Raw genomic sequence first — 20,519 nt, 5'->3', positions numbered from 1 at the left:
AATATAATTTGATATTTTTGTATATTCATATTTATATTAAATATGCAAATTTTCGCATGGTTAGGGACATTATAATTTAGTTCTTTAAGGCTAAGTTGAGAATGTACATTGGGAAAAGTTAATTTATCAATGGAATTTATTATGCAATGAATTTATGCAAATTTCATGTTTCACCCATCATTCAATATTTAAACATATATTAATTGACTTAAGTGCTTTGCATTAGTCTTAGGTCGTTATTTCTAAATGAAATTGAAGAATACATTAATTAGGATATGTAAAATTCAACTCGTTAAAAGATTGCAATGATTATATTTTCAATATCTCCCGTATCAGAACCAAAAGTTCCTCTAAAATATGTAACTCAAACAATTTAAAATTCAACTCTTTACAATAACTACATTTATTGCCCAATCAGTTATAGAGTATTGTGTGTATAGACCTGGCTGGTACATTAACCAACAAGTTTCCACGAATCGTATCCGTGATATCAATGTTCAGATCAGCACGTCCGCTGTTGAAGAGCACAGCGACAATCTTGTCGTCGGGTCTCTTGAATGCCACACAGTCCAGATTGACGTTGCTGGCCACCGCCTCGATGTGCACAGAGCCCTCGGGCACCAGCTTCGAGAAGTGTCCCATGATGTAGAACATGGGCTGCTTGTAGAACTCAGTATAGGCTATCGAAAATATCACGATAATAAAGATTAGAGCGAGGTCGGTTCAAGTATTTCATTGCTTACATGTCGTGTTGGCAACCACTGGAGCATCAACTGTATTGTTGACGTAGTTGGGACCACCGACTTCGTCCAATATGATATTCCAGTCTATCCAGCCGTGGAAGCCATCCTGCAGATGGGAGATAAATGAGCGTGCATACTTCTCAGCCCGTTCCCAGCTGCCGAGGAGTGGGGCAGCCTTCTGCCAGGGCTTGTCGCCAATACAAGACTCGGAAATGATCTGGATTTTGTTGGCCATGTACTCGTTGGTGCTATGGACAAAGCTGTTGCCGAATATTTCATCCCAATACCAGTGAAGCGCTACGCCGTCAATGTATTGAAGAGAGTTGGGGCGCGTCCGGTTCATCTGCACGGAGACAGTTATTGGACTTTGGAATCCAGATGGAAAAACTAAAAGTGTTACCTGCTTGAACCAGAACGGGCTGGTGTAACGCTGATCATCATTGCCGAATATGAAGAGATCCTTGTACTTTGAGTTACGAATCGTGGGTCCCAAGTTATCGGCCACCCATATGGCCTGTGTCTGTGGTGTCCAGCCCATGCTCATGAACTTAACAAAGACCATGAAGAGTATTCCGTTCATTGGCTCATTTCCAGTGGAAATAGCCCAAATCGGCAGATCATTCTTCTCCATCAAGTCGATCCACTTGAGGTGATAGTCGGCCCAGGTCTGGTAGTATTGTTGCTTTAAACGGCCAAAGCCCGTCCACCTATTGTTGGTCTTCATCCACGGCGGTGCGCTCCAGGCAGCTCCCTTGATACGCAGATTTTTCACCCCAGAAACTTCCTTCAGTCGCTTAATCTGCGCCAAGCGTAGAACATCCCGATGGTCCAGCTCATCCATGCCAGTCAGTACAGTTTCGTTTTCGGGCTTCTCGTTATAGGCCCAGGGTGCCAAATCGAAGTCACAACCTCCGATTGATATGCGCAACAAATTGAATCCCAATCCATTTGGGGCATAGTAGGACTTGTAGAGATGGTCTTGAATGTCTTGTGCTTTGTAGTTATCCACCAAATACGATACGGCTCCCGTGAAACTGCCGCCAAATCCTTCAATTCTTTGGTACAGCTTGCTGCGATCCAACTTGAGCTTTACAGATCTCGTTATAGGTTTTGTCGTCGAATCGGTTTGGCTGAATATTTTGCCTAGAGTTTGATCCATTAGCCGAGATAATATCGTGACATTTCTGGCAGCGGTTTCGGCCTTAGGCTCTTCGTAATCCTTTATAATATACTTATCCTTTGCACCAAAGTTTCCTTTGCTCACTTCAAATCGAAGTCCCTTCTTACTGCTGGAAATCAGCGCAAATTCCTCATCCTTGCTCAGGGTAGGATTGTCCAGATAATCACAGTAGTCCGACGTGCACACGCACACTTTGCCATACTGTGCATCTCTTAGCTTACAGGGAACGGTCTCGGCCTGGCCACCTGTTTAAGCACTTCATACAACAGGTGTTCCTATTGATAGCTGACTGAATGTGGCTAAGACTTACCGATTACAGCTATCAGCAGCACCAGCAGCAGCTGCAGCAAAGGGCCAAGGAACAACCAGTTTTTGCACTTCAGCATTGAATGACCGATCGTCCGAGGTGAGGCTCGTTAACTAATTCAATTGCTTCAAGCAACTTGCTGACCCAAGTTGTTTTTCGTTGGCAGCTAATCTTAACAGTGAATGGGATAAGAGCTAAGCTGTTAAATAGTTGATTACGGCCTATTTATATACTATCTACCAATGAACTAATCGGTAATAATCGCCGAATTCTTTGTTTTAGTAGCTTAATTTGGCTATATCATATGATATTTATATATTATATAATTACAAAATGTTTAGCTGATTATCGATCTAATTGATTGTTAAGCTGCAGTAAACTTGGTTGGTTTCACTTAGCGCGAATGGCCTATCTTATCAGAGATATGCCAATTTAACTATAATAAGTTAAGATTAAATAAACCAGGTGTCCGATATACAATAAATAAAAACAAGCTCTTGAAATTGAAATTTATTTAATTTCATGATAAGATGTTTGCTATAGATAATCGATCACCCATGAATTCGCTTAGTAATTGAGTAAGTCTCTTCGCTATTCAGTTGCCTAAATTTGCTAATCCAAAATATATAAAAAAAAAAAAAAAATAAAAACAGAATTATCGAAATGTCAACCTCGAAATTTTTCGCAATCTCCTGTTTTGGAATCTCCATTTTATCGAGCCAACAATTGTGCGTCAATTCGTGAGAAATTCATGTTGTGGCAGCACCACTTGTGGGACTAAATTTAAACTGTGAAATGCTCAATGAAATGGAAAATCATTCGTAAGTCTGAAAAATCTATAGCGCGCTTATCAGGGACAAGGCATGGTCGCAGGCCTTCGAGTCGTGGGAACTTGATGCGGTTTTTGTGGGTTTGGCGTCGAGGCGATGGATGTGAAGAAACAACCATAGAAACACTCTCTCTGTTAAGCAGCAACATGACATACAACAACAATAGCAACAGCAACAGCAAAGGGGACCTTAGTCGGAGAGTGCATTACTAAAAGTTACCCTGTCTTAGCTAGAGGGAGATATTTTTAAAAGAATATTTTATTTATTTTTTTGCTTCTTTTTTGTAAGTAGGATACTTTTTGGCAGAGTTTTTCTATCGATATATTAATATATATAATTATCATAATGCTTTTTAAATGAACGGCTAATAAATAAATTTAAATATTGTATATTCAATTTTGATGGCGCGATTGGCTCGTGTGCCGAGTATACTCCATGCCTGTCGTGCATCACATGTTGAGTTCAGATGATTTACTTTGCAGGCTGTGCGCTCGTTAATGGGGACTCGTTTGGCCACTCGGGTCGTTCGGGTCTGCTGTTGCTTTCAGTAAAATCGGTCGGCTGCTTGTTGCAACCTTTCAATAGCCACAAACACGTTGAGGCAGCAACACCACCTGTTGGTCAAAGGGCGCTAAAATCTTTGTCCTTCACACAACTAACTACGCTGAGTCAGGGTGTGTGTGTGAGTGACTGCGTGTGTGTGTGTGTCAGCCAGTGTGTGTGAGTGCGCCCGCCTTATAATTGTGTAGCATATTTTGTGGCGCCTCGGTTATTGGGCCATATGGCAGTGTAACTGTGTTTTCTGTGCCTCTGTGTGTGTCTGTGCTGCATATTGATTTCAATAATTGGCGCGCTAGTCATGTCGGAGAAGTCAACAAGTGGCGAGGCTGCGGCCAAGCTAAACATCTCGGCCAGACGCAGCTCCACCCAGCCCTCCAATGTCATTGAGAGTCGCTGCCTCATTGCCGCAATTGTGTATATAGCTCTGCTGCTGGACAATGTGCTGCTGACCGTGATAGGTAATGCCAATTATATGATAACATATGATAAGAGCTGATAAAGAGGAGAACAACATCGATTGCAGTGCCAATTTTGCCCGACTATCTGGCCAGCCTGGAGCCGCCAACGTTTGAAGGCTACCGCATCGAGGAGGGGGCCCTGCCATCCTCGACCCCTGCCCAGGCCCATCAGATGGCGCAACGCAACGAGGAGCCGACACAGTTCTACATGACCAAGCACCCGATACCTGGCAAATCGATGGTTAATTTCACAACGCTGCATCTGCTGACGTCCACGACGGTGACAACGCTGCTGCCCAGCGACCAGTTGGGCGGCACTAATGCGACCGCAGCCACAAAGGTCGATAGCCACAGCATGGCCAACAGCAATTTCAATAGCAATAACAACAGCGTGGGCCTGTCGCGCGAGAACGGCTCCATTGGGCTGCTGTTGGCCATGAAAGCGCTGGTCCAATTGGTTTTCAATCCCATTGTCGGCAATCTGTCCAGCAAGTGTGGCTATCGCCTGCCCATTGTGGTGGGCACTTGCTTCCTTTTGATCTCCTCCCTCGGTAAATGCTAGAGCTTGTAGAGCTTGTAGCCGTAGCCATTTTAATGACATGTTATGTTTACCTTTCAGTGTTTGCCGTGGGCGAATCTTATTGGATGTTGTTGCTGGCACGCGCCATTCAGGGTGTGGGCTCCGCCTGCATTGGGGTGTGCGGCATGAGTCTGGTGGCACAGCATTATCCGGAGGAGGCGCGCCGCTCCAAGGTCATGGGCATCGTTCTGGGCAGCATTGCATTGGGTGTATTGATAGGCTATCCGTTTGGAAGTATTCTCTACGATATGGTTGGCAAATCGGCGCCTTTTATAATACTCTCGACCGTCATATTTCTGAGCCTGGGTCTGCAGCTGCTCACCATGGATCTGTCCGTGCAGCCGGAAGTCTTGGCCTTCGAACAGAGCACCAAATGGCGCGCGTTGCTCGAGTGCAAAATGATTTTGGCCATTGTCATCGCCATTTGGCTGTCCACGTCCACAATGGCCATACTGGAGCCGTGCTTGCCCATCTGGCTGATTCAGTATCTCCATCCGAACAAGTGGCAATTGGGCACCGTTTTCATACCGGACTCCGTGGGCTACTTTGTGGGCACAAACTTTTTCGGTAGCGTCGCCTTTCGCTATGGCCAGCTGAAAGTCTCCTGTCTTAGCCTGCTGCTAGTGGGCCTTGCGTCAATTCTGGTGAGCAATTAATGGTCTGTATTCCATGTATGGTATATGTTAAATCCGTGCATTTGCAGATACCCAGCGCCACAACTGTGGCGCAGCTATTGCTGCCCCACTTTGCTCTGGGCCTGGGCATTGGGGTGATCGATGCGGCGTTGGTCCCACTCTTGGCTACTTTTGTGGATGCGACACTGGCGCATGATGACAGTGGTGACGCTAGGAGCACTAGATCCAGCTACGGCACCGTCTATGCCATACAACAGACCTCCGTAAGCTTGGCGTATTGTCTGGGTAAGACTTTGCTTTCGCTCTCTCTCTTGGGAGAGTTATATAATCATACACCACTTTTTCCATGCTCGCCAGCTCCTTTGATTGGCGGAGAGTTGGCACAGAGCTTTGGCTTTGCCTGGCTGATGCGTATCGTGGGCCTATTCAATATACTGTACGGACCAATATTAGTTTACATATATCAGAAATATGATCCAAAGGTACGAGGGTCATTGATCACTCCCACTAAAGGACTGACATTCACTCTTCTCTGGTTTTCATTTGCATGCACAGCGAGTCAGAGAGCAGCAGAATGAGCTGCTTATGCAGAGCAGTGGGCGTGGCTCCCGCTATAAGCAGCTGTACAACTCCATGGACCTGGAATAAGCACTGCAATCAATTGAAGCCGAAGCAATACATTTCGTACACTAATCACTCATCGCCATCAAATCAAGCATTAACTTAGCATAAATAACCACATATATAAATGTATTTCCATTTGATTTTCTCCCAATTACTTGGCCTTGACTTAAACTTCACGTCGATCCGCCCTAGACGAGAATGGGGGCTGTGTTTTATCCTCATTACACTTTTGGAATTCATTCGGAACTCAACTCAAAAGAGTTCAAAATTATTTGGAAATTGTTTTTCCAATATTGCAGTAAAGTAACGTAAAAATGGCGCGTGTGCCTTTAGGTGAGAAATATTTGTAAATTACTTGAGTGAACATTGGTAATCCTAACGTTTTCTCCTCGGCAGGCCCTGGTCCCGGCGCTTACGGTTTGCCCCCAACTATTGGGTACGAGAAACATGATAACCGTAAGCAACGCATGCCCCAGTATTCCTTCGGAATCCGTACAAACATATCGGGCAAAGATGCGGGTCCAGGTCCAGGTGCCTATCAGGTAGACAAACTAACGCGCTATGGCAAGGGTGGCGGCTTGGAATACACGATGGCCCCGTTGACCCAATTCAAGGGTAAGCCCTCAATGATCTCATGCGTACTTCGAGCAATTATAGACGCTTCATTCAATTGCAGACAAGGGTTTCGGCCCTGGCCCAGGCGCCCACGATGTCCATCTAAAGCCCATGTTCAAAGGTACGGAGGCTCCTGCATATTCGATGGCCGCGCGTCACAACTTCAATTTCAAGAAGTGTGGACCCGGTCCCAGTGCCTATATGTATGACATCAACACCGTAAAGCAGGCTGCCCCTAAGTACAGCATGTAAGTGGATTACGTAGGACTGCATTTCTCGCAGCAGATTTACTAATTTGTGTCATTTGATCAGGGGCATACAAACCAAGGTTTTGGGCAAGAACAACTCACCTGGTCCAGCTGCTTATGGTGCGGGTGATCTGAATCTGAGACTGAATCGGGCACCCGAATATTCGATGAGACCCAGGTGTGATATAGCAAGTACTTCCGTGGGTCCCGGCCCCAATTATTATGACTTGATGTACTACCGTCCTGGAAAGAATAGGGGTGCCTATTCGTTCGGTGTGCGCCATTCACCGTTTGCGCCACCCATGATCGTCAGATGTGATAATATGTAAATGTTTGCAATATTGGAAAAATCTATTTTAATGTGGAATTACAATAGTAATAAATTTTATTAAGTGTCCGTATATGTCTAAAATATTGATTTTATTCATTGCCTATCGGGTGTATATAAGACAAGAACATCTATGATGGTTCAATGGTTTATTTCCTAGCGAGTTTATAAAAAATAAAAATAATAATGAATGAAAGCATTTCCCTGCTGCTAGAGCTTCAATTTAAAGAGGTGCTGAAGTTGCCTTTCTTGGGTATGCTCACTGAGTCTATGATGGTTAAATGGTTTATTTCCTATCGAGTTTATAAAAAATAAAAATAATAATAAATTAATGAAGCATTTCGCTGCTGCTAGAGCTTCAATTTAAAGAGGTGCTGAAGTTGCCTTTCTTGGGTATGCTCACTGAGGTTAATGGCGAACAATAATCTAATGTAATAAATGTATTATATTCGTTATGTTCATTATGAATTTAGGGTATTTTATAGCAAACATTTTATATCGAAAAGTAACAAACAGCTTTTGATCTCCAGATCCAAAAGTTAATAGTTATAAAAATATATCTTTTCATATGTTCAGTATTAGATTATAGCGTATCTGTTCCCTTATTTAATAAAGCTGTTCTGGCTAGTTTAAAAATTGTTTATCATTATGAATATTGCTAATTATGTTTATTTTTTTATTTTTAAATATATTGTATATAATTATTGAAATTTTTGTTTGCTGGAAAATAAGTTGGCCATGCTTTCGAATCGTTGGATTCGAGCTCATGCTATGGCAGTGCCTGAATAATGTTCATATAGATTTTAGGGTCCGACCGGGCAGCAACTCAATTGAGTTTCCAAATTTTAGGTTTTATTTAATATTGCAGAGACAACATGGCGCGTGTGCCTTTAGGTAAGTGTGAAATTGTTCGATTGATATAAACCATTTCATTGATTTTTTATTTTCTATTTATATTATTCCAGGACCTGGTCCAGGAGCTTATGGGTTACCACCTACCCTGGGGTACGAGAAGCATGATAACCGAAAGCTGCGAATGCCGCAATATTCGTTTGGCGCCCGGACAAATATGATGGGCGCCGATCCAGGACCTGGACCAGGGGCCTATCAGGTAGACAAGCTCACGCGCTATGGCCCGGGAAGGGGCGCCGAGTACACTATGGCCCCCATGACAAAAATAATAGGTAGGTTGCATCCGACTCGAATACAATGGCTTAAGCTAACGTAAATCCGGCTCTCTTACAGACAAGAGAGTCGGTCCCGGTCCCGGAGCACATAATGTCCACACAAAGCCGTTTTTCAAGGGGGTTACTGCACCGGCATATTCGATGGCGAAGCGTAATGAATTTAGTTTTAAGAAGTACGGACCCGGACCCAGTGCCTACAAATTCGAAGTTAGTCCCATAAAGCCAGCAGCACCAGCGTATAGCATGTATGTATTGTCGACCATTGTACTTGAATGCATATACCGAGCCGCTTTCTTTTAACAGGGGTATCCAAGCCAAGATAAATCGTAAGGCAGATTCACCAGGACCTGCGGCGTATGCCGCACATGACTTGAACCTCAAGTTAAATCGAGCGCCTCAGTATTCAATGAGGCCGACTTGTAATGTCCGTAAAGAGAATGTTGGCCCTGGTCCTCAATATTATGATTTGATGTATTATCGTCCAGGAAGATCTGGCCGCGCTTATTCATTTGGCGTACACCACTCGCCATTTGCGCCACCTATGATAGTCAGATGTGATAATATGTAATTGCAATATTAGAAAACTGTGTATTAAGAATAAAGTTAACTTATTATCATATTTTTTTGCTAGTATTCAATCATATTTGTTACGGTTATAGCCTCTGAAAAAACTATGTACATCTTAGTATAAAAGTATTCTATTAGCACCCGGTCTCCTTACTATGACATAATCCAACATTCCATGTATAAAGCTCCGTCATAAAGCATGTTAATAGTAATCTAGAGAAGTCATTTATATTACGGCTGTGACTAAAGGCCTAATCACTCCATGTGGTTTGAAACCCTAGAAATATATGGTATGTAAATATATGTATATGCATTGGCGCTCAAGCGTCTCGGTTATTTATAGTTAATGTTAGTCTATTTGCTTATTGTCTAAGGTAAGAGATTGCAAACGCAACGAAGTAAAAAAAAATGTTTGGGTACTGGAGACATTTTTAAAAACAAAGGAGGCCTTTGTGTATACGTCAGTTATTCGTTATGTTTTGATCTTTCGAATTTTGTAATATACATCTATGTACACACTTTTGTGAAAAAAATTTTTGTGAATGCAACAAAACACTGTGTAATTTGTGAATACGCGGAAATCGAAATAAAAACTAATTTCTTGCACAAAGTGCCCTCGTTTTATAAGAAAGGAGTAAGTATAATTCTAAATTGCATTTGCAAACATTACCACTTACAGTTTTATAGGCGAATTTATTATGAAACTATGTACAATAGCTACAATAATATATTTAATAATAATGGCCGCTCTGTTAGTGTTAATCATATTAATCGCGCTGAGTTCAGTGATCCCAAAATGGGTGCGTACTAAACAAAATTACAAATTCTATTGACGGTTTTGTTCACTATCTTGTTTTTTTATAGAAGACGTTTAAAATATTGCCGCGCTCGTAATAGGCTCGCAAGAAAATAGTATCGCAAAAGTTTAGCAAACTAATTTGGTAGCGATATATTAACTACCCAAAAAAAAAATACGTTTCTCCATTTGTTGTATTGCATTTCACTAAAAACCAAAAAAATTAATTGATAAAAATATGCATAAAAAATATTTTGAATATATATCATACACGTTGTGTATACAGACACACAGACACAGAATTACTTTCAAATAAAAATTCTACCCAGGCGGTCCTGTTAAACAGTTTAAAGACAAATAACCACTTAAGTGAAAGAACATTCTAAAAGAGTAACGGTGATATTTTTTTAAAATAGCCGCCCACTGTTAATAACATATTTGTCAAACGTTAAGTGCATTTCTGTTAAAGAACTAACACTGCGCCCAACTTAACTGATTTTCAGCTGTTGTATTTTTAGTTTTTTTAAATCAGTTGGCTAAATTGTAATAAAATTTCCAAGTCGCACCCCTTGACTTCAAATGTATTTTCGCAGCAGTATTGGGTGTAAATGTGAATTATGCTAAACATCTCGGCCGGCACTCTGTTGTAAAAATTTAATTTTATAAGTAAGTGAAATAGCCTTTCAAATCATTATTGCTAAAAAATCCAACTTGCCGTCAGGCGGCTCAGGGTATGTACAAAACTACATATAGGAATTTCAGCTGCACATATCACAATTGATGCAGCTGAATTAAAACGCCTAGGAACTAAGGGGCTGAAGGTCCATGATAAACAGAGGAGGCATACACATACATATACAGATACTTTGACCATCAATTTACAATATATTTTATTCTGATGCACGCAGTTCACCATTGGTAATATGATGAGCCAAGTTGCGGGTGCTGCCAGTGCAGGCGGCACCCCAATGGATGTTGCGGCTACATTAACAAGGGCTGCAGCAGATGCCGAGATTGAGACGTCAATGTTACCATCATCTGAATCTCGGACACCTGGGACAAGCGGTAGCAATCGGAAATCGGGCGGTGGCACCGCAGCGTCCAAAAGCTCAGACAATCGCGAGTTTCAATTCTTTTTCGAAGATGAGGTATTTCGCATCGATCGCAAAGGCCGCGTGCGATTTGGCGTTGTCACTGGGACAGCCGAGTCGTATTCTTCGGACGATGACGATGAGGAAATGAATGATGTGCTCGGAAAGGGCGAGGTACGTGTCGCCTTTTATCCAGATGGCAAGGAAATTGTGAGAACTGAGAAATCGGTAAGTATATTGAGGTTATGTAATTGGCACAGCTCAGCACACGTACATACATATGTACGTTTGTAGGCGTGTGTACATAACTGTGAATAACAGTTTCTTGTGTTTAGACAACTGTTTTGTTTTTGGGCACTTCAGCATTGACACGTGTTGTTTGCTTTCTATTATTGTACGTTTTTCTTCCAACTTAAACTCGAAATATGTATGTGATTCTAGATTGGTCTCGCCGACCGCACACTAATGCCAGGTGATGTGGTACGTCGCCGCCTCCCTGGGCAGAAGCATATGTCTGGCCAGGCCGGCTATGTGCGCGATGTTAATGTTCGCGCAGATGTTAAGGTATTAGGCACCAAATATGTCATCAGGAATGTTCCCTCGGAGCGCCTGAAGCCCATCTCAGAGTGGTCGCGTGACGTGCCCGTATGTTTAGGAAATTGGATTGGCTATACTGTCACCGTAGATGAGTCTGCTGTATTAAAGTGAGTAATCAGTCTCGGACCATAGGGCTCGCACTCCATTCATTGCTCATTTATTTTCATTCGTAGATCGAGTTGTGGCACACTTATTGAAATTACATCGAACGATTTTCACAAGTTCAAGGATGCCTATGGACCGAGTGAGCGCGAAGTGTTCAGTCCGAGTGTTTATTATCCAAATAATGTGGTAGTTGGTCGTTTGCCACCTTTGGACCGCATTGTTAATTTAACACCGGAGCTTCCCTTGCCAACTAATCGCAAACGACGCTCTATGGTTAGTAGTTGAATATCACTGAAGGTAGCTCATGCTGTCTATATTAGCTATTCATATATTTCATTTTGGCTTTTTAGTACACTGTGGAATCTGTGAAAACTACTGCTATAACTGTGGCTTGGACATTCAAAGCCACACCTCAGTTTGATAGTGGTACTGAATCGGATCCTCTCAAGCAGCCAAAGAGCTGTATAAAAGGCGACGACTTGGCAAATGTTAAGCGATTGAACATCTATGAATCTTATATGCTGCAAATTCACGATCGTTTCTACCTCAAATATTCGAAATGTGATAAACTTATAAAATATTCCGTCTGGGAACAGGAGCAAGGTATGCACGATGAGGGCTATTCAATAAGTTTTTTTTATGACAGTAGATTTATTTTCTAGCCAAGTTATACCAGACCATATACCAACGCCAAAAGAGTGAAGAAAATAAGCAATCTGAACAGAAAGAGCAGTCAAAGCAAAACTCATCTACCGGCATAGACAATGCGCCTTCGCCATCAGCTGCATCCAGCTCTCGCAGTGGTCATATTTTGAAGGTGCGACGGCCCAATAATAAACCAAGCAATCAACGACTAAATCGCTCGGCTGACAACGATACGAGTAATGTTTCTCTTAAGCTGTCTACCTCAACGAACTCAAGTGGAAAGAAGACGCGTGCAAACAACGATGAAATTTTGGAGGCCGGTGAAGAAGAGGCTGATGAGGAGTCTGCACTGGAAACTATGGATGCCACAGATACAATTGAGGCTGAAGCTGAAACTCCAGAAGCAGAAGGTGGAACAGCGAATCCATTGAATTCCTTTGCTTCTCAGGCAGCCCGAATTGTTACTCGAAATTTTAAGCGTAGGGCAAGCAAGAAAAAGCCGCGACCCAGTAAAAAATCTGCAATACCAAGAAAGGAAAGCGATCCAAAAGATGGCGATGACATGGTAGTCGAAACTTTGGTTGTGTATAGTTCGCTAACGGTAGTGTGGCAGGACGGATCTGTGGAATCAGGCATTCCTTCAACCGAACTGTATCCTATACATCATTTAGATAATCACGAGTTCTTCCCTGGAGATTTCGTCAGTAAAGCTAATGACTACAGCACATCGCAGATGGACTATGGAGTCATACAGTCCGTGGATCACGATGAACGCATTGCCAAAGTTAAGTGGTTCAATATCTATGGCAATATGGATAATCCAGTGTAAGTATCTGATTTTAATTGAGCCTTCAGTAATCATTGAATAACTATTTGCAGTCCATCATGCAAAGATGTGGAGGAGCTTAGTGTGTACGATTTGAAAGACCATGCGGACTACCAGTACCGACCTGGCACCATGGTCATAAGAGTATCGAATTTCACAGGAGAGGATCTGAATTCAACAGCTGGGCAAGTTATTGATAACTTTCCTGATGGTCGTGTACGGGTTTGGTGGGCCAAGGGACATATTACTATGTGCTATCCACAGGATCTCTTTGAAATCCATCAAAGCGATACTCAGGAAGCCTACGAGTCTGATGACTCAGAGAATAGCTGGGAGACGCAGTCTGAGAATAGTCAAACAATGAATCTGAGCGCTAGCATCGCATCATTGGATATGGAAGATCACATTATATCGGGAATCGATCGTGCCAAGGAAGCAATTCAGCGACTTGAAAAAATCTTTCACGTTCTACCAGATCAGCGCAAGGCCGATGTTCTCAAAGATCTGTTAGCTGTATACAATAACTGTCGGTTCCTTGATCGTTTTCTTAAAACAGATTTCTTTCACGAAGATTACTTTAATGGAATTTTATGCGTAAAGAAATGTGATCAAACCCCGAAGCAACCTGAATCAGCAGTTACATCGAAAAAATCTAAAACGATTACAAGTGATACACCTCAACCTGCTTTGGACTTAGCCAATCTCACTGTGGAAATGACTATACCCGACATAGCTTCGCCAGTTGTGCGTCAAGCAGTTAAACTGGAGATCCCTCCGATCCCCCAAGCTGCATCGACATCGACTCCAAATAAAAGAAAGTCATCCACTAATATAGAAGAGGTGCAGTGTAAAAAGACTACCAGCAGCGAAAAAATCAATGTTGAGGACTCTGCAGAACAGTCCGTGTTACTGGACAATATATCATTGTCAGGCAGTGAGACGCAGCTTACATACAATGAGCTAATTACTAAGTATCGCAGCGAATATGCAGATATGATTAGGACGGCCAGAGTCAGTATTGCAAAGGCCTTCGAGAAGCATAAGAATAGTAAAGTACGTACTATATCCATGCACTTATCGTGAATCTCACTTTTTACTATATATTATTTACAGAATGATTCTGGAGTACACTCGCGCGGGGAAAATAGCTCTAGTGAAGTCATTGTCGGTAGCGAACCAAAGGACAATAGCCAAGGTGAAAAGAATCAGTCGATGTTGAGATCATCTTCCAACACCAGCATTGAGTTGGTGGCTAACCATGATGCAGACGTCTGTGAAGTCTTCTGTTTTCTTATCAAAGAGCAAATGGCAAAGTGCCGTGAGGCAATTGTGGAGACATTCGGCAGAAATAAAACCGAAGATAAAGATGCAGATGACCATATATGCGATGTGGATGTGGATGTGGATGTGGATGTAGATGATGATACCGAAATGTCAGACCAAGAAATGCCACAAGTATTTGATAAAGATCAGGATCAGGTTATGGAACAACCATTAAACCTGAATGGACTCTCTGAGTCATTGCCGCCACTCGAAAGCCCAAATGCTTGTTCATCACCCTCTCCTATTATACCTAGCAATAATTGTTTCGAAGTAGTTCCAAACGCACCACTTAGCCATTATTTTATTGGAAATATTATACACCCGAACAACAAGGCGCATTATCAGCGTGCCATTCAGCGAGAGTATGCTATGCTGCAGGCATCGCTACCGCCAGGTGTTGTTGTGCGTGCCTATGAGGATCGCATGGATCTCATGTCTGTCATGATGGTGGGTCCCAAACGCACGCCTTATCAAAACGCCCTCTTTTTCTTTGACTTCCAAATGGGGTGTGACTATCCTAAGACTCCTCCCACCTGTCATTATATAAGCTTTTGCACGGAACGTCTTAATCCTAATCTATACGAGGAGGGCAAAGTGTGCGTCTCACTGCTGGGAACTTGGTCTGGACGTGATACTGAGGTTTGGTCACCACAAAGCACAATGCTGCAGGTTTTAGTCTCTATACAGGGACTCATACTTGTAGATGAGCCCTACTATAATGAGGCTGGCTATGAGAAGCAGCGTGGTATGTTGTCAAGTGAAAAATCTGATTTTGATTTATTATAACATCCATCTATTTTTAGGTACTCAGTTGGGCAACGAAAACTCACGTGTCTACAATGAAATGGCAATAATAAAGATTGTCCATTCCACTGTAAAACAACTGCAAAATCCTCCATTCATATTTCGCAAGGAATTGATTGAGCACTTTAAGGAATTTGGTAATGAGTTATATAGCCGCATGAAGAACTGGTCTGACTATTCGGCCGAGGCCCAGCGATTAAAGATAACTAGCATTAATGGTTAGTTTGGTTTGGTTTATTACAATAAGAATTTTAATAATGGAATCGTATTCTACAGATATGCCGAAAGACTATAAAATACCATGTGAAATGCCCGAATTTCCACTGTTGCCCTGCAGTCGCGGCTTTTGCATTGCTGTCAAGGGAATCTTGGAAACCTTACAAAACGAGTTAACTGCACTCGAAAAAAGGGAAGAACGCGAGACAACTGTTCCTACTATGGCCACAGCACCGCGTGCTGCACCCGAAGATGTGTGATTTAAGCGAATATACACAATGCTCTATGTTTGTCAGCCTTGCCTTCGTTGTGGTGCCTATTATATGAATAACAAGACTATCACCACCTTGCTCTTGAAATTGAGCCCTTAGCAGGGCCAATTTCTTTTATATTTAAGTAATTACAGCTCGAATACTATCAATCTTATTAACTTGGCTTGTTGACCGGCTAACAAACTTTATAACCAAAAAAAGAAGATATTATTCCTAAATTTGTCGCTTATCATTTGTAAAAACTTTTTATTTATTTAGTTAGTAGTCTCTCTTTCTTTTTATGTTCACCCCAAGTTCATGCGTATACAAAACAAACAAATGTTGCCTTTAAAATGTGTAACGTCAATAGAACTTATTATTAACATTCATATTTTCTGTACATAGTCTAGTTTTCCCTCAATTTATTGAACTACGAATTATGTATGTAGCATTTTGAATTTTTTTTTTTCGAGTTCTTATCAAAATGTTTGGGGAAAATTCTTCTTGTTCGCCTCTGATCTTTATTTATATTGTATTTATATAAATTGCGCTGTAGCTTAGTGCTCTTAGTCAAAATATGAAGCTCCATCTGGTAAGGAGCCCCAGCATTCCACTATTTATAATGTAGTAAATCAAGCGATTGGTCACAACGCTTTCTTCAAATTTAATAAGCTAGCAAATGCCAGATATACTATGTGAATAATAAATTACCAATTTTATTTATTAAAGTAAACGATCGACTTAAGGCTCTAATTTTTCCAAAACCCAGTCCACATACTGTCCTACTCGAGTGTAGACGCCCGGCCATCCATGCAGGCCGCAGGGCTTGGGTCCGTATGAAGTGACCCCGGCCACAAAGAATACTTCTTTCATTCCCACATTGGTAGCTACCATTAGCGGTCCACCGGAGTCACCTTGACAGGTGTCAATATTTACCTTGCCACCAGCGCACAGCTGTGAGCTATTCAGATGCATCTGGTAGCTACGGTACTTATTTTGGCAATTCTTAAGTTTCCACACGTCCACAGTGATCTTAAGCTTCACTTTACTGGGCTTGCCATCCTCGGTGACACCCCAGCCTGCAACGTCCATGGCATAGTCCTCAAAATTGTTGTTCCGAACATCATCACCCACCGGCAGACAAATGGGTTTCACATACTCCGTAAAGCTGACGAATTGCTTAAGGCGTAGCAGCGCAATGTCGTGCATCTGGTCAATCGAATTCGGGATATATAGCTCGTGTACGATATACTTTTCAACCTCAATGTCCATGTGCATGGGTGCGCAAGTACGTTTCTTGTTAGCCAGCTCGATGATACAGTCCGGGGCAGTGCTTATGTTCCACTCGCCCAGACGGACACTGTGCAATTCCCATCCGTACATTTGCAGCTGATTACTAGCCACGCAGTGGCCGGCGGTCAGCACGTAGCGAGAGTTGATCAATGCGCCGCCGCAGTTGAAGCCCAGCTCATTATCGGCTGTCAGTTAAAAAGCGAAATATTCGAACATGTGATTGGAAAGTAGATATGGTTTTATAGATCTTACCCTTTTTATATTGAAGCAGCGCCATCCAAGGGAACTCGAAGAGTTCCGTCTTAATGCCGCCAATAATGCGATTGGCAAACATAATGCCACAAGTTCCAATACTTGGCAAGACGTTACCCGGCTCGAATTCGTCTCCCAAGGGATTTATGACAGGCGTCACGTTTTCTGTGCCAGCTCCATTCCTGGAGCTTGTGCCGGTGCTTTGTATCCGGCGTTTGCTGTCCGGGCAGCAGACAAGAATGCGCTGCACTAGGCCGCTTTGCCTTGTGTTATCCAAGCCGCACTGGCTATCGGAGAGCAGTTGACGTTGCTCTGGCGTTGTCTGGCTTATGTTGAGTATTTCGAAGAGAAATGGGCAGTCTCGTATATGAATGCATAGACCGCGTTCCTTGCTACCCTTCACATCGCAGCTGCCATAACTAAATTGCGCAGTGGTTGCAGCTAACGGAGATCAGCTCAATGTCAATATGATAATTAGAATTACAAAACTATTGCACAACCGGTAAGACCGGTTCCAGTTAATAGAAGACTTGAGATTTGGAGACAGGATGGCACAGTTCTATTGACGTAAGACCAAAAAGTATCAATGACCTTACCAGTAGTGCCAATGCCGCACAATGCACCAATCAATATCAGCTGTAGCCTTAGTGCCGCCATTTACTGCTAGATTACGTCCGTAATATTTACGTGTATCAATCGCCGCGAGCTTCGCGTCAAGACTAAGTTCGCCTCAGCATTAACGAGCAGTTGATAGCTAGCAGACGGAGGCTGCTCGCTATCTCTCTCAATAAATCGGCCAGATGTCATAGGTGATCGATTGTAAATAAGCTTGTATGGGCGGTATAATAAACTCCCCAACTACCGGCCACTCAGCGACCCACCAGATAAATAAACCACAACTTTCCAAGTCTGTTTCCATTCTGCGCTTTACTCGGAATTCGTTGATCTTGCAATTGCAGCCAACTTAAAATCATATGATTAAAGCTAATGCCAACAAATATAGAAATGTGTTGTGGCATTGTTTAACCGGTTATTGGGTTATGATTATACGAGTATGTTTATATGCTTGAATGTGTTTGTGTTTATAACTTTAAGATGCAAACAGAGCTGGAAATAAAACTAAATCTTGTTGCTGTTGTTGGCATAGTTGTAGACCTGCTGGAAACCTTCACCGTCATCGCCCTCGCCATCGTCCGAGTCATCAGAATCAAATGTATTATCGGGAATATCGTACAAGCGAATAATCGGCTTGTTGGGATCCTTCATGATCAGATATTTTCCGTCCTTCTGCTTCATCACAAGGTCAATAATACACCGCAAAATGCCCCAGGCGTTGTCCATGCTCAGATTAATCTGCGTGGCAAACTCATGCGGCTTAAACTGCTGCGTGCCAAGGATAACGTGACGCGAATGATCACGAGGATTAATACGCGATACATAGCCCAGTTTTAGCTGATCGGAGCCTGCGAGCACAGCTTGCACCGTCCACTTGGCTAGTTTGCAGGCATTGTTTCTCAGCTCGTTAGCCAACACAGCGCCGCGTTGCGTATCCAATTTCTGGCGCCACTCAACGCCATTGGCCAGTTTGGAGTCCCATTCGTTTAGTGCCTTGATCGACAAAAACTGGGGTTCTCCGCTCGGGGTTTGCAGCACACCATCATGTTCGCAGCGGGCCACAAGAACCTGTTGTTAATAGTATTCAAATTAATATACATTATTTGAATAAAGAATAATTAGTGCTTACAATGTCGCTTCCCAGTTCCCATTTCTTGTAGCGATAGCCAACACTAGCCACTTGGATGTCCTCATCTTCGCTGATAAATGGATTGGGTTCCTCAAATTTATACTTGGCCTCCTGGTCGCCGGTCTTGAGCACTTGCTGGCTAAAGTTGTGGTTTATAAAGGTTGCCTCAATCGCCAGATTACGCGGCGAATTGCACGAGCTGTCGTCATCAGTAGGTGGCTCAACGCTAGTCTCATTCACGGTTAGCAAATCGAATTCGGTATGGTCTCGTTTATCCATGAAGATCTTCTCGCCTGTAGTTAAAAGTATAGTTAGAGCAGTTACTTTTGGTATAATCTAAATATACCTTACCAACTTTTTCGATGACAATATCCCACGAGTAGTTGGAACGCGTTGAGCACATAATGGTAGCCAATATGGCATCCGTGGCAAAGACATTACCAATCGTTTTTGATAGACGACGTATGACAGGATCATCGGTCGTGGTTACGGTATGCACAATTCTATCAATCTTTTGCAGCGGTTTCTCGTTCTTCACATTGATGCGATCGTACGTCTTATCATAGTACTCGAGGGTGCCACAAGTTGTGATATCTTCACCTTCCTTTATGTTCGGCAAAGAAAGCTTCATAAGACGCGGGAAGTCCATCTCCTCAATGGAGGCCCAGTCGGCACGCACAGCTACGGAAGACTCGCGCATCTTGGGTGGGGGACCACGATTGCCAAATCGCTTGCCCACACCTCGGCGAGGATCACGCGCCTTCACATTCTTGCTGTTTAGTGTGGTCATGCCATGACCATGCGTATTGAGACCGCCGCGAGCATTGCGGCCACGTCCAGATCGTGAATTACGCATATTGCGGAAGCGTCCGCGTTGATGAGGTGGCTTCTGAACTCGCGCCGTATCCACTAGGTGGAAAGTTGTCTCATCCTCCTCATGATAATAGGCATATTGATTGCCGGTGCCAAAAGTAGAAGCATATTTGTCTGCAAACAAATGATTAGTCTCGTATTCGTTGCCACGACACACACACACAAACATAGCAAAGGCGTTTGAACATAACCTCACTTTGTGCATATGCAAAATACAAATTTGGATGAAACATACTTTGATACTTCTTGTCATTATTGGAGGTGCTTGTCCAATCGCAGATCTTGCCCAGGCGATCGTTCTTGCTGAATGGCTGGTATGGGACATCCTTAAACGTGTCCGGCAGCTCGCATGGTCCCCAGCCCTTTTCATTGAACTGCACGGTCGGTTTCTCGAAGCTCGGAAACTGAGCCGCGGTATTAATAGTTTCGCTCATTTCTCTCTTGTTACTAGTTGACCTCTTCTCAATTATTTTATGCAATTGTAAACCCGCAAAAATTATGAAGCCAGTGTGGAAAAGAAAACCGTGACGGGCTCGCAAATTCGATGCGAAGGAGAGAGCGACAGTTACCGCGATTACTCTTAGAGATGTGCGGTATTCATGAACCAGTAACGACTACTGATTATTCTTAAAGTAACGATTACGTGATTCCATTTATCGTGTATATTTTATTTAACGGAAAATATTACATTTAAACAATTAAATGTGAAAATTATAGTATATGACTGAACGCATTGATATTACAAACTACCCATTATAAAATATTTTTAATTTTGTATATAGCGCAGCTTCCATTGCATGGAGTCTAATGGGCGGGCTTATAAATATGTATTTTACATTG

The 20,519-nt window shown here is 42.7% G+C and overlaps 7 protein-coding genes across 9 annotated transcripts; 4 read left to right on the top strand and 3 right to left on the bottom strand.

Moving 5' to 3' along the window:
* Positions 1 to 372: 372 nt before the first annotated feature.
* Positions 373 to 2,432, bottom strand: Gba1a (Glucocerebrosidase 1a). Its single transcript, XM_018103629.3, has 4 exons — positions 2,234 to 2,432; positions 1,144 to 2,168; positions 744 to 1,086; positions 373 to 680 (listed from the first exon to the last, which is right to left on the bottom strand). Exons 1-4 carry the CDS (start codon positions 2,307 to 2,309, stop codon positions 415 to 417), a joined length of 1,710 nt encoding a protein of 569 aa, XP_017959118.1. The 5' UTR covers positions 2,310 to 2,432; the 3' UTR covers positions 373 to 414.
* A 1,197-nt stretch (positions 2,433 to 3,629) lies between these two features.
* prt (putative mushroom body vesicular transporter portabella) lies at positions 3,630 to 5,989 on the top strand. The gene is made up of 6 exons (XM_018103676.3): positions 3,630 to 4,079; positions 4,145 to 4,630; positions 4,699 to 5,303; positions 5,363 to 5,579; positions 5,652 to 5,776; positions 5,850 to 5,989. Exons 1-6 carry the CDS (start codon positions 3,920 to 3,922, stop codon positions 5,940 to 5,942), a joined length of 1,686 nt encoding a protein of 561 aa, XP_017959165.1. The 5' UTR covers positions 3,630 to 3,919; the 3' UTR covers positions 5,943 to 5,989.
* A 22-nt stretch (positions 5,990 to 6,011) lies between these two features.
* Positions 6,012 to 7,193, top strand: LOC115561825 (uncharacterized). The gene is made up of 4 exons (XM_018103954.3): positions 6,012 to 6,251; positions 6,315 to 6,533; positions 6,595 to 6,781; positions 6,846 to 7,193. The coding sequence occupies exons 1-4, from the start codon at positions 6,233 to 6,235 to the stop codon at positions 7,108 to 7,110; spliced, it is 690 nt and encodes a 229-aa protein (XP_017959443.1). The 5' UTR covers positions 6,012 to 6,232; the 3' UTR covers positions 7,111 to 7,193.
* Positions 7,194 to 7,843: 650 nt separating this feature from the next.
* Positions 7,844 to 8,911, top strand: LOC108653454 (uncharacterized). The gene is made up of 4 exons (XM_018103944.2): positions 7,844 to 8,003; positions 8,075 to 8,293; positions 8,355 to 8,541; positions 8,600 to 8,911. The coding sequence occupies exons 1-4, from the start codon at positions 7,985 to 7,987 to the stop codon at positions 8,862 to 8,864; spliced, it is 690 nt and encodes a 229-aa protein (XP_017959433.1). The 5' UTR covers positions 7,844 to 7,984; the 3' UTR covers positions 8,865 to 8,911.
* Positions 8,912 to 9,333: 422 nt separating this feature from the next.
* Positions 9,334 to 16,250, top strand: LOC108653238 ((E3-independent) E2 ubiquitin-conjugating enzyme UBE2O). 3 transcript variants are annotated; one of them, XM_089256565.1, is made up of 10 exons: positions 9,334 to 9,497; positions 10,568 to 10,978; positions 11,192 to 11,454; positions 11,521 to 11,725; positions 11,803 to 12,055; positions 12,115 to 12,922; positions 12,977 to 13,976; positions 14,037 to 14,991; positions 15,050 to 15,268; positions 15,327 to 16,250. In XM_089256565.1, exons 2-10 carry the CDS (start codon positions 10,583 to 10,585, stop codon positions 15,524 to 15,526), a joined length of 4,299 nt encoding a protein of 1,432 aa, XP_089112691.1. In that variant the 5' UTR covers positions 9,334 to 9,497; positions 10,568 to 10,582; the 3' UTR covers positions 15,527 to 16,250. The 3 variants fall into 3 exon arrangements, with proteins under 3 accessions (XP_089112691.1, XP_089112690.1, XP_017959089.1); XM_089256564.1 differs by lacking the exon at positions 9,334 to 9,497 and adding an exon at positions 10,198 to 10,325; XM_018103600.3 differs by lacking the exon at positions 9,334 to 9,497 and adding an exon at positions 10,208 to 10,390.
* Positions 16,207 to 17,853, bottom strand: LOC108653365 (spaetzle-processing enzyme). The gene is made up of 3 exons (XM_018103782.3): positions 17,659 to 17,853; positions 17,063 to 17,503; positions 16,207 to 16,995 (listed from the first exon to the last, which is right to left on the bottom strand). Exons 1-3 carry the CDS (start codon positions 17,717 to 17,719, stop codon positions 16,259 to 16,261), a joined length of 1,239 nt encoding a protein of 412 aa, XP_017959271.1. The 5' UTR covers positions 17,720 to 17,853; the 3' UTR covers positions 16,207 to 16,258.
* Positions 17,854 to 17,970: 117 nt separating this feature from the next.
* eIF3d1 (eukaryotic translation initiation factor 3 subunit d1) lies at positions 17,971 to 20,271 on the bottom strand. Its single transcript, XM_018103642.2, has 4 exons — positions 19,915 to 20,271; positions 19,158 to 19,793; positions 18,807 to 19,099; positions 17,971 to 18,745 (listed from the first exon to the last, which is right to left on the bottom strand). The coding sequence occupies exons 1-4, from the start codon at positions 20,111 to 20,113 to the stop codon at positions 18,182 to 18,184; spliced, it is 1,692 nt and encodes a 563-aa protein (XP_017959131.1). The 5' UTR covers positions 20,114 to 20,271; the 3' UTR covers positions 17,971 to 18,181.
* Between the last annotated feature and the right edge of the window lie 248 nt (positions 20,272 to 20,519).

This window comes from Drosophila navojoa, chromosome 2 (genome assembly GCF_054131105.1).
Source record: "Drosophila navojoa isolate 15081-1374.11 chromosome 2, UAZ_NAV_1.0, whole genome shotgun sequence".
Lineage (NCBI taxonomy): Eukaryota > Metazoa > Arthropoda > Insecta > Diptera > Drosophilidae > Drosophila > Drosophila navojoa.
The sequence above is the reverse complement of the archived record's forward strand: the minus strand, read 5'-3'. Positions and strand labels throughout refer to the sequence as shown.